We start from the raw sequence: 16,361 nt of genomic DNA, 5'->3' as shown, positions 1-16,361 counted from the left end.
ATTGAACACTTAATTTGCCACTGTCCTAGAATACAGAATGTCAGTTTAAAATAAGTTTCATGATGAGACTTAACCCTTGCCGTTTACTACATTTTATTAATGGAGTTAGTAATCTCTTCGACTGGATTTCAAAGGGCTTACTTGAATAAGCAAAAGATGAACACGATGGTAAACTAAGATCCAAATCTGATCGGTAGACGCCTTTAAAATATTTTTTTTTTAAATTCGGAGATGAACACCATTTCACAATGCACAATAATATTGGTCTTACATCACCTTAAAGTATCGGTTTAAAATCACTTTCTGAGTAGATTAAGCTATGTTCGTCAATACAATTTTACAGGTTAAAATTTTAATAATAATTTAAGGAAATTTGGTATGTGATCTTCTATTCTCCCAGGGAGAAAGTTCATTGAAAATGGTTAAGATCAGTCTACTATTTTACATAGCCCCCATATAACTGAACCTGCCAAATAGGGCTATATTTTGTACTTGCGTTTATGACTCTGTCGAATTTTATAACGATGGGTTCTCACTTGATTCAAGCCCTAATACAAAAATCCTTCAGAAAATTAGTTTAATTCAGGATAAATACATTTTATGTAGATTCATTTACTGTATTTTATAAATATCATTTCACAATTTCCCCTAGTCCAAATATAAAGCATATTTTCATAAAATTAGGTGTTTACTACTAAATTTCATAAATATATCGGAAGCATTTGATTTAAATGCTTTATTAATATGGCAAAAAAAAGTCACATTCTATCCTTTTAACTGATGTATGGACGTATTATAAGGTCGGCACTACCCGACTGTAGTCTCTTAATTGTTTTCTATATAATACAATGACATAGAATGGTGAATATTTTGCAAATATACCACTTGACTTGCAATTCTATTGTTAATACGTAATTCATATTCACATTTTAGTCAATCACATATTTATTAAATCTATAGTTGGGCCCTTCTTACTTGTCTTAATTTCTTATCCGTCTTAAGTGAAAAAAACCATCTAAACAATTTTATCTTTTAATTTACATTTATTTTTAGACTATAAAGTATAACTTAATAAATAATATTTTTATCGAAATAAAATGATGATTTCAAATTTTGCGGTGTTAAATTGTATTTCGGACCAGCATGCGCCACTTGCAATCTAAATGGTCGACCATTAAAATAATAATCATCACGATCCACACGAAAAACTTTACTCTCTGCTACCGGGGGTTTTCGAACTGGTGCCACTGTTGTGGGTATTTGATAATTTTGTTGTTGCTGCTTCTGCTGCTGCATTGCCAACAACGGTTTTAAATAGGACATTTGTAATTGTTGTTGATAATGTTTATAGGGATTTGGAATTTTATAATCCGAATAATCTTCTGTGGTCACAGCCACCTCTGGTTCCATTAGTAGAGGTTTAATTTTCATAGGTTGATAATCGTAACCAATGCCGGGTAGAAAACGATATGGCAGTGGTGGTATGGGAATATAATAGATTCGTGAATCTTTTTTAGTCTTCTTAGTTTTGGGACGTGTTGAATATTTACGTAAATTTAAAGGCTTGGATGATACAATCATTTCTTTGTAAATATTTTCAACACTAGGACTTTGAAATATAACTTTTGAACCCAAATAGGAAGATGATGTTGATTGGGCAGTTGATGCATCTGTAAGTTTAGTCGTATCAATAATATAGGCAGTGACTAGAAAGGCAGGTGTGGCAAGAATTGTTAGGAATGATATTAAAAATAATGTGATAGGCTGTCGTGTGTACAACATGCTAAAATAAAAAAAAAATAAAAGAAAATATTCAGTAGGATTATATTTAAAATAAATAAAATTAAAAAAAATATATTTTTTTAAATAATGTAATATTTTAATTACTTTATTTGTTAAACAATTTCGATTGTGTTTTAAATCCTTAACCTATTTTCTTTGATTGCTTGCCGAATTGAAAGTATTTTTATTCAAAAATGCGGTAAACACATTAATTAAACTTCTTGACAATCTACCAACAGTCAAACATAACAACTTTATTATTAAAAAAAAAAAAATAAATAAAATAAAATAAATTTGACACTTGCGAAATCGTCATTTCACTATTCGCACCAAAAAAATCACAAAACTACCGACTCCGACTGCTCAATTATAATAAAAGTGTGTCAGTTAATCACCCACCCAATAAGATATTTAAAAAACAGTTGTTTCATTTCAACATTTAAAAGAAATAACATAAAAAATATTATAAATTCATATTCAAATGAAATCGACAACAGATAAATATGTGTATATAGAGAAAAAACAAACAATGAAATTAATGATTAATTACTACGCATAAATAATGTTGATTTGTTTCATTAAGTCAAATGAATTAAACTGAGAAAAAAATAATAAATAAAAACAATAAAGAGACGCAATCATTCACTGGGCCTTAAATTACACGAATTTGAAATATTGTGGTCGTTGAGTCAATGTTAACACTTTCCATTATTTAAATGAGAGCTTAGGAAGAATAAAACTTATAATATTAAATCACAATACTTTAGAATAGTTGGAGACACGATCAAATAAAGGAAATTTCTTTCCTGAAAATTATAAAGTTGAGTAATCCTTAGTTTCGAAATTACAATATCCTTCATTGGGATATTTCTATTTGCACTTATCAAATGTCTGTTCAAGAAAAAACGAATGTTTTAAGAATGTTTCCTGATGAGATGAGATTTTAAAATTTCCGCTAGACAGTTGAATCCAAAGAAATCAGCTATCGGCTGACTCTATCACATAATGAAAGGAATACTATTAATACCCTTTAGAATAACTGACTTTTAGATGCATGTTTTATGAAGTACCGGGGTCATGTTACCTTGATGAAAAACCCCAACTTGGTATTTTTGCTACCAGTGCTAGCAGTACATCTACTCTTCTTGACTATATATTGGTGATGTGAACCAGTTTATTTGCTAATTGCCCGGATACACGCAATAGTTGTGGTTTAAACCCAAATTCGTTGCAAGACTAAAACCTGGTGCACGTTAAAACCTATATTTCGGGATAAGTTCGGTGCTGTTGCTGTTGCCGATGACAAATGTTGAATACATATGCTATAGAATAAATGAGGAGGTGTACGGGTCTCAACAGCCCCTATACCTAGAATGAGTGTGTCGGATTAATGTGAAGTGTGCTGGGTTGAAAGATGATGTATATCATTGAATTTTCCTTCCTTATCCAGGTATTTTCAGAGAAAACTTTGTTCAGACCAGATTTACTATAGTGTGTTATCTGTGCGGTAGAACTTAGGTTAACCGTTTTAGGTGATGTTGCTGATTTAACAGAAGCCATCCCATCAATGGGGCAGAATGGTCAGAGAGCAAAGAGCACATTAACTGGACCGGAAATTCCAATTGCCAATGGCAATTCACGTACCCTTCTCAACCCTTTGGAGTAGAGAATGTTGTTTAAAAGACTGGTACATGGTAAAGTCAATAATTTAGGATAAGTTTGATGCTGTTCCCGAGACTACAGATACCTTGCAAAGAAGTGACTGTGGGACTAATTAATTGGTGAAAAATGTATATATAACTGGATAGATGTTGGGGTATACGGGCTCACCCGTGAGTAGTGTGCTGAGAAACCAGGGTTTCCTTGTTCACTTTGTGCGTGAGAACAGGTTTTTTTGCTTACCGATCACGCCTCTAGGTGCTGAAACACATCAGATCCCCTCTCATCTGCATGGATGTAAACGGAAGTTTGGTTTTGTATCTTATAAATATGGGAACGGGACAGCAATTGTCAGAGATTATATAGCTCAAGTACTTGAGAAATGATCTTGTACGTGGGCTTGCAGAACCATGTTCACAAATTGTCACCGGCATGTAATAAGCTAAAATGGGCAGTAATAACAATAGTGTCAACACAGCAAGTCTTCATGTAAAGCATTTCCACCTATTATTTTATCTGAAATCATTTTGTGCATCCTATTTTCAATGAAAAATCTAATATTGCACCAACAACTGTTGCAAAATATAGTTGCAACATTGCATGACATGAAAACATTTAAAGATACAATTCGTTCTCACCTCTGCGAACAATAAAGTAAATGATTGATTTAAAATTAATAAAGTTGGTTGAAATGCAGCCAAGCATTAAACATTTTTCTTCGAATAAATTAAATATCTGAGACATCTTAAGCATGTTAGATCTCATTAATTATACCTTTGTTTTTTTTTAGTGAAAAAAATCGCTTAAATTCGCACGCGCATGGGCATCGTATATTATTACTGTTTATATTTCATTCTATCTCCCTCGCTCATTTCATCTTAAACAACAGTCAACGCCCGCCTTAAGACGCCTTTAAAATAACAATTAGCGCCAATATACATACACACTATATGTTTATGGTCAAGTTATACGTTTGGTTTATTTATTCAATGAATATACATATTTTTTGTATCTTTATCTTAAAAATGTAATCGTCAACAATCATATCGTATTTCAAAGTACATACATATTTGATTCTATATATATATTTATTTTTTTTTTTTTTTTTTGGTTTGCGTCTTCTTAAGTTAATGAGTGATTAATTAATGAAAAGTTTAAACACATATGATCGCTTAAACGCTGATTATATTGTATTTATGTTTATTTGAGTTTATTTCTATTCACAGTTGTTAATTGTTATACCCTACACCACTTTAGTGGGGAGGGTATATTGGGTTTGTGTTGATGTTTCTAACGCACAATAATATTGGTCCTATACCCACCTTTAAGTTTACCAATCGGCTTAGAATCATTATCTGAGTCGATTTAGCTATGTCCGTCCGTCTGTCAAACTTGTAATCAAACTACATATCGCAAGTTTGAGGATAATTCAATGAAGTTTGGTACATGATCTTCTATTGATCCTGGGACGAAGCCTTTTTAGTTAACCTAGCCCCCATACAACTGAACCCGCCGAATAGGGCTTTTAAGTTTCTCGACAAGAAGCTGCAAAACCAAGTTCTATACTAGCCTTGATGACCCCTATGAACTTTAAAATTATAGGGCCTTATTTTACCCAAGCCACCATATCCACAGTTTTATTAAACAATAATTGGCTTAAGTATATCTGAGGCAAGGTACAATTCTAAATCACATTTTATTCGTATACAGGTGTAGGGTATTATATAGTCGGCCTCGCCCGACTATAACTTTTTACTTGTTTTTTTTTGATAATTAATTTATTGCAAAAACAAAAAATATGAATATTAAACCTACTTGGTGGTCTGGTGTATTTTATTCTTTTTTTCCTTTCCGTAAAACCCTTAAGCAGTGCTTTTAAGCGTTTAGTTTTTGTAAGTATTTATTTGCTATACTGCTGTCACTCTTTTATTAATGCTTCTGTTCACAATTTTTTTTTTTGGTCTAAAACCTTTGAGCTCTTTAAGCTTTTAAATAAATAATGCCTCAATTTATATGTGTAATATTGCCAGAGGTTATTAATTTTACTTGTTCATATATTGTCGCTTTAATTTATGCAAATTTTTAATTTGCTTCATTGAACCTTAACCATTTTTTATTATTTTCAATTATAAAAGTTCTTTTTTTCAAAAATTTCTCTTAAATACCGATAAACAAACTGTGGTGGTGCGTTCTATATTTAGTTCTGGGTATATAATAGGAATAATAAAAAAATAGCCTTAAGATTTTGTTACCCGTAACTTAGGTAAATAACATTGTTCAAGTACTTAACAATATGTGATGGAATGTTATTATTATAATTTGTTTAAATAACTAGAGAAATCTTTTGAAAATATTGGAACTTAGTTAAAAATATATGTTTTATGTATCCCTATGAAATACTAATAATACTAAACGTTAGAGATATATGTAAAAAATGGCCTTCTATGATGGTTGATGTTAATTATGGACCCAACTCCACAGAATTACTTAGATAATGAAGATATAAGCCAAAACTTATTAAATAAATTTAAAAATAAAGTTTATCTTATCCCTTAGATAACTTTAATTACTTAAATGTGGGTCATAGTAAAAAAATATATATTTCAATTTGTTATGGCCCCTTCTTAAACATTGAGTTTGTTCTCCCCTTTTACACACTTACAAACCATTAATAATCGCTCGGTTCCAACACACCACAACGTCTCTCATAAATTACAAATTTAAATTAATATTGCCATAAAATATTTGCTGATTAAGATTTTTTTTTTAAATTTGTTCATTTTTATATTAAATACTTTACAAGCAAAGGTAAAAATAGGGAAACAATTATTTATAGTTTTCATTAATTTTGTTTTAAAGATTTTTTTAATGTATGAAAAAAAAAACATTAAAAATCTTAATTAAAATCTGTAAAAATTTTAGTTATTAAATAAATGAATCTTTTGAAATATGATATTTAAAATTCTGTTTATCATTCTTTATTACAATGATTACATAGTGATCGTTTTGTATAGTGTTTGCATGTGGTATAAAATTTCTATTTAGAAAAAAAAAACAATTTAATTAAAAATATGACAACGGATTAGTGTAAGATTTGTTGGGGAAAAAAATAGTATTAAACGGAGCATAAAAAGTGTGTTGACGTAAAATGACATGAGAAGGATAACCATGGCATGGATTCAGAAGTTTTTCTTCCAAATATATATTAGATAAATATCCATAAGAGTATTAATGCTCGAATTTTTTTTAAGAGAAAATCTTAAATTTTTAAGAATTTTCGAAGCTCGACATTTTTAAACCCGTTTGGCATCAATACTTTGTGAAAAGGTTAAAAATTTTCCATTTCACAATCGGTGTTATACGGTTGTATCCTAGTTTGTCGTATTTTTTATTATTGATTTGTTTTTGTTTAAAAAAATTTTATTCAAAAAATTTTGTATGACTTACAACCCTACAACGTTACGATATCAATTGTGAATTGAACAAATATTTGTCAACATTTTTTTAATTTGTTAAAATGTATTTAATTTCAAATCAATTGCAGTAGAGAGCTTAATCATGCAAAAGCTAATTTTTAAGAACATTACAAGATAATATATATTTCATATACATACTAGTATTACCCAGTGTTCTTCGCTACCCTCATCGTTACTTAATAAAAGAAACATAAATCAAACTGTAGATTTTTCTTCAATCAATAATATAAATTTTTATTCCAACAGGAACGAAAAAGTATAGATACTCCTGGCTGTACATAATTAATTTCATCTTTCAAGGTTCTATATTATACATACGAATCTCAAAAAGTACCAATTTAACGAACGAAAAAGTACCAAGAAGAGATCCTCTCAATGTCTGTTAGTTTAATTACATATTGCGTTTACACGATCCCATCCGTTCTCCTATACACAAAATTTTCACTTGTGTGCTCGTTTGAAGGAAGCTTAAATGTTCATTTGTATAAGTAAATAATCGATTTGTAAAAAAGTACCAAGTTCTTATATTTTTTCGATACAATTTCTAGCACATGATTCAGTAAAATGAGCATTATATGAAAATGTTGATAAAAGTAATGCAGAAGGTAAAACAAGTACATGTTATTACGGAGTTTTTGCTTTCATAGTGTAAAATTACTGATCGACGATTCCCAAAAAATAAGGTATTCTTCCCATTTTTTTTAATCTTCTGTTTGTGTTGTTGTCTACATATTTGTTAAAAGCACCATATTCACTGCTACTGGTGTGAAATAATAATAGTAATAACAACGTAATTTCGACAATTATATTAATCTCTTATGAAATTAAATTCTTTAGCAAACAAATTATTTACAAACAATTTGAGCAAATTACTTGAATATTTTTAATTAGAACATTTATTTATTTTACAAATTAAACTAGAATTATTACCCAAATAATTGTATTCTATATATTGATTATTTCTTTGTATACTAAAAAATAAGTAAGCAAAGCATGATGAAGTAGTGTTCAAAACTGAATAGCTACGGAAATTTTATAATTATTTTGCATTTCTATTATGATTATGTATTTCTGTTTGGTGTTTTCTTAAGCTGTCAGATAAATATTTAAAAATGACTTGTAAAAAATTGCTAAAGTTTGAAATTATAATAATTCCAGAGATTTTATTTCCAAGGTTATTTTTTATTCTATTTTATTTCTGTTTCATGAAAAGTGTGCAAATCATATTTAATTAAAATACCACAAAATGTCAAGTTCAGTTTAAAAGAAACCAGTATTGTTATTACTTAGGGCAGTTACATTTACAAAGTAAAGGGTAATGGGTTTTAATAATATTTGCTTTATAAGATAACGGAGTTGATTAAGATATAACCTTTTATCTGTCTATCGGTTAAAATAATGGATTCTGAAGACAATTGATATCTCATGGAATCAGATGTTCATTAGTTCTTTTTGAAATGTTTCCGAGAACTTTGCTATTTAATCAGCAAAATCGGTCCAAAAAACGGATTTACAAACAAGAATATAAAAAAGTATGTCGGGCATGACCGACTAAATATTCCTTATCATTTAAACTTATATAAAACTAACTTTTGCCGATTTATGGTAAAAACAAAAACATTTATTATTTTTACGAGCTCAAAAGCTCTATTTGGTGGTACGGTTGTATGGGAGCTAAGCGAAATAATGGATCGATTTAAATTTTTTACAAGGCTTCATCCTCGAGTCACGAAAAGAACATGTCATCAAATTATAATGAACATTTCGAACTGTAGAGTGCGCCCAAAGTTTTCAGACGGCCGGACTCAGTTAAATGTACTCAGAAAGTGATTCTGAGACGACTAATGTACTGGACCAAGATTTTAATGTGTTACAGTTAAATGTACCCAGAAACTAATTCTGAGACGACTAATCTACTGGACCAAGATTTTAATGTGTTACAAACATTAACACAAACGCTTTCCACTATAATGTGTAGGGTATAATAAATACGGTGAATATTTTGCAAACAAATATAAAGGGTTGATAGATAGACATCGCTAAATCACCTTTGCTCACTATAAGAATTCAAATAATATCACAAATAACTTGTAAAATATTGATAGATGGACATCGCTTAATCACCTTTGATCTCTATAAAGATTCAGATAATATCGCAAATAACTCGTTAAATATTGAAACGACTTAAACTTAGCCTTCTCTAATTCAAAACTAAATCATGTTTGGGGTACTTTTTCTAATTGCAAATAATATTTGCGCAGAAGAATATGCGTGTTATAAATAATTTTTTACAATTTCTTACTATGATATAAAGTGTGAAATGATTTTTTACATTTATTTTCAATATCTAAACCTTCTTCGTTATATTTAAAATAAAATATATGACTTAACATAAAAGCAAATAAAATTTCTACGTAAAAAACCCTTTCTTAAAGGCCATTAAAAATTAATTAAAAAATATTTACAACTTATATTTATAATTTTTTTCTGGTTAATTATTATATCAAGATATATGCTATAAAAGCACACAAACATATGTACATACTAACATCTATTTATATTATATACACATAAATATGCAAGCATTTAAAATACTATTAAATATTATGTAAAGTCATTAAGATATAATACCTAAGTATGATCACGCATAAAAGGAACTGATTTTAAGAGACTTTAAAAGCCATTATTACTATTATTACGTAGAATGTGAAAAAAGAGACACATGAGTAGATAAACCATAAAACTATATAAAGTCTATGGATTAAAGGTTCAAGTACAAATAAAAATATAAAGAAAAATATGATATTATGGAACAAAAAGTTTGTTTTCATCAAATTAATATGATAAAACAAAAGACTTAAGAAACAAACTTTAAAGTATTTCATTAAAAGGGTTTGTTGTTTAAGTCTTTTATTCAAACAAATTAAAATGCATTCAGCCTACACGTCCTGCTGGCATTTAGACGGCAATACAAAAATAAAAGACTTAAGCAACAAACTTTAAAGGTCGTTTACTATATACAAGTATGTTGTCTAAGTCTTTTGATTTTAAAGGCAGTAGTTTTTTATAGTAAATTAAATACAATTATTTTAACTTTTGTAGCAACACTCACTTTTAATATTATTAAATAATTTTTTATGTAAAATTAATTTGTGTTAATGTTATTTTTTTGTTAAAATCCTTGTTTCAATTTATTTTAAGTTCAAACTTCACACGCGCTTAAAACATCTCGTTATAAATTTAAATCGTTTATTCCTATAACAATTACACGACAATTTGTTATAATTATTTTATTTTTTGTTTTACTATTTGTTTTGTTTATAATGTCTTGAGATGTGAACACCTTGAGCGGTCGCAAATAAATGAGATCTTGCGGCAAAATAATTTTGTATTTCTTTTAAAAAATCATAAGCAAACACACACAAAAAATATGTGTTTTTAAAAAAAAGCTACTAAAACAAAAGATGTTAACTGAGTGGGGTTTAACCAACATTAAGAAACAAAAAAAAACATCAAAATTCACTTACACACACAGAAAATCACAGTAGCTCCAGCAACAGCATTAGCAGCAACATTAGCACCAAGCCACAGCAATAATCAAATATAAAATTTATTAGTAGTATATACCAAGAAGTAGCAGCAGCAACATTATTTTTTTTTTTCCTTTTTACAACTACTGTTGTGTTTAAAAAAATCATCAGCATCTACTAATCTGTAGCATGGTGTAAGGTGTTGTTTGTTGCATGTGTGTTTAATTGTTTTTTTGTTTCGTTTTTGTTTTTTGTTGGTACTTACTACTTAAATCTGATATCCACTTTATGGTATTTTATATCAATTGTAAGAGTTTCATTTGATTTTATTTTACTATTGCTGCTGGTGTATGTATGTATACACATACATATTTGTGGAAACACATACTTATGTAAATATATATTTTTTTTTCAATGGTGTTTATTCCATTTAGCATATTGATCGTGTTAATGATGACGTTGAAATGTTTATTACTCTAAAGGGAAAACAATTCCTAGTTAATTTTAGCAGAGAATACATGTAGGATTTGCATCATCATCACTAATTTGTCATTAAAAGGCAACATAGAAATTACTAAACTTCCAGTTGGCAACAAAGTTTGTTGAGATAAATTGTTTTTTAGAAATACCTTAACCTTTAAGTTGGAAAAATAAAATTTTAAAAGCAGATTTATTGAAAAGCTATGTATGTTTTTTAAAACTAAAAATTAACATCCTTGTAAATATAATATTTTATTTATAATATTTAAAGCTTGATTTTCCGTTTAATTGGTGGACACACAGACTAGACGAATATATTCGAACAAATTTAAAGCACTTTCTCAGATATTTTTAGGCTTTCGTATGAACTAGATTCAAGTATATATAACAAGTAGAAAAGTATTATCGGACATGGCCGACATGGGTGTAGAAACAATATTTTGTGTGTGTTATAAACATCAGCACAAACGTATAATACCCTGCCTTGTATGGTGGTGTAGGGTATAAAAACGAGGGCTACGTCCGCAGATAAATCGCAAAAATGTCGAAAAAAAGGAAAAATATGAACAAACATTTTTAAATTATCCTGTGATTTTAGAAAATAAAGTATAACTCGATTAGAAAAATTACTATTTGATTTTTTAAAAAAATGATTTCTTTTGGTCTGTAGATACTGTTCCAGTCTGGTAGAGCGGGTTAGTGACACTGGGTAAGAAGCACACAGCAGGCACGATAAAGGTCTAGGTGTATTTCTTCAGATTTTTTGTATATATGAACATCCTCCTTTTAAACTAAATAACTATTTCTTTTAAGTGAACAAAGTAAAAAAAATAACTTCTTACAAACTCTCATTCCATTAAAAGAACGAAAGTACCAAAAAGTTCCCTCATATTTACATATGTATATTTAAATTCTCATTTTGTTTTATAAAAAGTGAAAAAAGGAACTTATGGTGCAAATTATAGTTTTCTAAAACTTTCCAGTTTAAATGAATCAATTTTGATAAGTACAATATACATCTTAATGCGGGTTTTCCGCATTAAAATATACGAAAAAGACCAAAATATTCTTTTATTTATACTAGTTAATCTGACACCGTAAATAATGGACCCACATTCACCTCTTGGTGCAATGATCAACTAAAAATCACTTTTTGGGGCGAACAAATTTTGTCCGTCCTTCCCTTAATATTTTTATAGGAACTTCTCAGTGAAAATACTATTTCGATTTTTACGATTTTTATAAAAAGTCCACAAAATTAAATTGCAAATTGAAAGTGAATTTTCAACTTTTAGACCAATTTTGAATAAACAGATGCTGTGCTAACAAGACGTAATTCTGTGATAAAAGATTAAAAAAGTATTATATAAGATTTTTCTGCTAATTTATGCAATAATATTAATCATAATATATTTATTAGTATAAATCTAATGTAAAGATCTGTTACTCATAACCTTTGACTTCCATCATATTATTAGGACCGCGACATTTAGTTCTTTATTTAGATTTTCTAGATAAAGTTAAAAACCAGTTTTTTTATTTTATCTTATTAAATATTTTGGGAATCATCATAAAATAAATCAAGGAAAATTTTGAGAGGGGTAACAAAAACAGGTTTTTGTTTTCCATACGGAGTGAGTCGGTCTAATGTATATATTTAGATTAAAATACAAAAATAAGCCCTCCGATATATAAGTCTCGCATTACCAATTTAAATTTCCCGCTAGTTTTTTATTAAAATATTGCTAAAATAAAAACAATAAATAATATAGAAAATTTTAACATTTTACTTAAGCACATGTAATACATAAATATTATTTACAATCTTATTATTATTGCTTCAAACATTTATGACTCAGAATTTATGTAATTTTAGAGAAATAAAATGTTTGCAATCAAGCTAGCGCAAAAAAAATCTTCCGGTCTTTAATAGCTCAAATTACATTATAAAGATTTAGTTTTGTTCTTATTAATATTTGTATATACATAAATACTAACATAAATATGTATGCATGTATGTGTATTGTACAAAAAAAAATAAAACATAATTTATTTTTTTATTTTATTTACAGCAGCATTTTGCAAAACATGACAACTTCTCACCATTATCCATCATCAATGGAAAACATTTCAACTTTTCACTACAAGGTAAGTCGATCTTTTGGTTTGGAATTTCTTATTTATTTATTTTTTTTTATCTTACACTCATGAGTATGAATATTATTTGTGGTCAGCGATGCTTTGCTAACATTGTAATCCATAAGGGCAAGTTCAAGTGTTTTGTATGATTTTTTTTATGGCATTTTGATAATGAAAAAATTACAAAGATTTCAAATTACACTACTCGTGCTACTGTTTCAAGACGTTTTCCGTTCGTCTGGCTAAACGTCTTGTCTAGTGATTAAACTAACTGATTTCATATTGAGCTTGTTAAAGTCCGTTAACATATGTTTAGTTACTTGCTGAGAGTATGTGTTAACATGCGGTTTTATAATTTATATTTACCTAAGGCTTTTATTTTTTATTAATTTTTTTTATTATATTGTAAATTTTCAATTTGGTTTTAGGATGTTTTTTTAGGGATTTTATATACAAAGATTGTTGATGTTTTTATTAAATATTAAATTTTACTGTTACTAGAAAAATATAAACGAAAACAGTTAATTGATAAATATCTCACTTTTTGGATTAGTCAAATACAGTAGTTTTCCGATTTAACGACCATTCAATTCTACGAACATCGCATTTAACGAACAAGCTAATTTTTCCTATTGACTACCTTAAATAACGAACAAAACTTTTTTTTGTACTCTGTTTAACGAACTAATATAAATATTATTATTTAAATTAAGATAAAATGACATTTATCAAAAATAACAAATAACCTAAGTTGTAGCAAGCGGTGCTTTTATACCCAAAACTGTACCTCATTCTAGGTTCTTATTAAATTTTAGTTCGATGTAGCTATGTCCGTCCGTCCTTTAGATAATGACTTTAACGCTCAGTATCTTGCAATCAAGTATTGAGAAAAAAACTTCATAAATTCCTATTTAATCAGGAATGTATATATTTTGTTTCTATATTATTTGAAGGACAAAAGGTATAATGAAGTAGGTACTTACACAGGACAACAAACTGAAGGTAAAAAAATATTTTAAAAGCAATTGGACTAATATTATTTTTAGCAAATTCCTCAAAATTGCATTTGTGTTTCCATTGAGATGTAATGAGTTAAAATGCTAATAAAAAAACTCTTCACTACTTCTTTAATATTTTGTTAAAATTATGAGTTAATAATTTTAGCACGCTGATGTCATTGGAGGCAAGTATTTCTACGCTTGCTTACAAATAGGGGGTTAAATAAGTATATTTTGCTTACAAAGGAAGTTGTTGAGTAAGTTTAGTAAGTTGATTTCTACTTCTACTCACTGCGCCACTGCTTAGATATTTTATTGCCCGTCAAATAATGGTTTTCAGATACTAAGTCTTTAAAAAAACACAAAGCCGAAAAAAAATACTTCTATATCATATTAAAAGAAAGTCATTAAGAAACTCAAAGTAATGCAGACGGCAAGTAAATAGTATTTGAAAAGTAAATGGTTATGGAAGTACCAATAGAAGGACCAATAAGATTAATTTTTTTTTAATTTAAGAATGAGAAATAAGACGGCAAGTAAATAGTATTTGAAAAGTAAATGGTTATGGAAGTACAAATTTTTGACATATTTTTAATATATATTTCAATTATTTGCTGTTAAAATCCATGCTGTTTTATAATTTAATATATCACACATAGTACAGTAAACAAGATATTTATTGTTTATTTCATATAACTTACCCAATAAGTTAAAAGGCTGTTTTTTTATTTTAACCAAATTTTATTCTTCATCACAAGCATTACATATATTCGCAAATATGCCCCAGGGGCAGTTCTGGTGTTTAGTTAAAAATTTTTCAGGCTTCCAATAAATCAAGTCTGCCTTCCATCAAACTTTTAGGATGATAGATAATTGATAAACAAAAAGAAAATTTGATAATGTGATAAAATCGATTATTCGGTTTTCAAGTTATTCGCATTGACAGATGTGCCCCTATGATGAATGATCCCCTTCTACCCTATTTGCTAAATCATGTTTTTTCTCTTCAGTTTTTTTAATGTGGTAAAAAAGTAGCAAAAATACTCCCAATAAAACTTGAATTAAAAAAGTTCCAAACAGTGTTCTGTCAATTTTGAGAGATGTGTGTGATATATCTACAAATATAACCTTTGTTACATATGTTCAAAGTAAGAATTTGGAACTCCTAAGTGTACAAATTTCCAAAAGTCTCTCATGAGTGGATCATGATTTTAGGTTTTATCTTTCGGACTATGCGATGCTAAATCAACTATGTATATAGTATTTAAAACTTTTCCTAATGAAGTAATATAATAATTGTACTGAACTTTGTTGGAGAGAAAGACATTACTATAAAATATTTATTTTCTTTTCATATCAGCTGTATTTATCACTGTACCAAAAGATCATTGCCTTGAAAATTTCATCATTTTATGACTTTTCTTTATATTGAATTCCTTTTCATTTCATTAAATATTTTCATTTCATTGCCATTCGATTTCATAATCATGGTTTCAATATCAATACTTCATGCCCCATGTATCATATTTAACGCATTCGATATGTACATTGGTATGATAAAGCTTTTCTTTTTATTGAACAAATTAAAAAAAATGAAAATAATTATTGTGTATTTTAGATGATTTAATTTTTATTTCAAATTTCTTTTACACATTCCATCTGTCTACATTGATTTGTTTTTTTGTTCAGTAAATATTTGTAAAATAGTTTGCGTGCAATAATCCCTAGAGTTATGTATCTTCTACTCTAATTAACATCCAATATTTTTTGTTTATTAATTTAGCAAAAATTTATATTTTTTAACATAAAATTGATATTGGCAGACCGACCCTAAGGGTGTCCTACTAAACCACAAATTAAAGCAAAAAATTTTAAAAATGTTTGTGGTATTTGATTGTAAGAAATTTTTGAAAATTAAATCAGTTTTATGCCATGACATAAATATGAAAGCGTTAATACAAAATTTACTTAAGTGGAATGATTGATGGTATGCAATGAAATCGAACTAAATTTATTTTTGCAAAATTAACTTGTTATAAATACTTTCCAAACTAAATCAAATAACGCACAATTGCTTTTTTAAGTAAAAGATTTTTTTTAACAATAACAATGGGTTTTCATACAGGCTTTTAAAATAATTAAAATATTATCTTTTAAGTTAAGTTTAAAATTATTAAGAATTTATAATTGCGTTTAATAATGAAAAAATTTTATTTATACAATTAAATATTAATGATTCAGTTTTAGAAGCTTTACGGTTTTGTTTTTATTTCTTCATCTTTATCTCCAAAATGCAT

The 16,361-nt window shown here is 28.1% G+C and overlaps 1 protein-coding gene across 2 annotated transcripts; it reads right to left on the bottom strand.

Moving 5' to 3' along the window:
- Nucleotides 1–1,029: 1,029 nt before the first annotated feature.
- On the bottom strand, nt 1,030–10,283 carry LOC111690406. Of its 2 annotated transcripts, none has more exons than XM_046950460.1 (2): nt 10,030–10,283; nt 1,030–1,783 (listed from the first exon to the last, which is right to left on the bottom strand). In XM_046950460.1, exon 2 carries the CDS (start codon nt 1,780–1,782, stop codon nt 1,069–1,071), a length of 714 nt encoding a protein of 237 aa, XP_046806416.1. In that variant the 5' UTR covers nt 1,783; nt 10,030–10,283; the 3' UTR covers nt 1,030–1,068. The 2 variants fall into 2 exon arrangements, with proteins under 2 accessions (XP_046806416.1, XP_046806417.1); XM_046950461.1 differs by lacking the exon at nt 10,030–10,283 and adding an exon at nt 3,685–3,903.
- Nucleotides 10,284–16,361: the final 6,078 nt, after the last annotated feature.

The sequence above is a fragment of the Lucilia cuprina genome, chromosome 4, assembly GCF_022045245.1.
Source record: "Lucilia cuprina isolate Lc7/37 chromosome 4, ASM2204524v1, whole genome shotgun sequence".
Lineage (NCBI taxonomy): Eukaryota > Metazoa > Arthropoda > Insecta > Diptera > Calliphoridae > Lucilia > Lucilia cuprina.
This window is presented reverse-complemented; position numbering and strand designations above follow the sequence as displayed.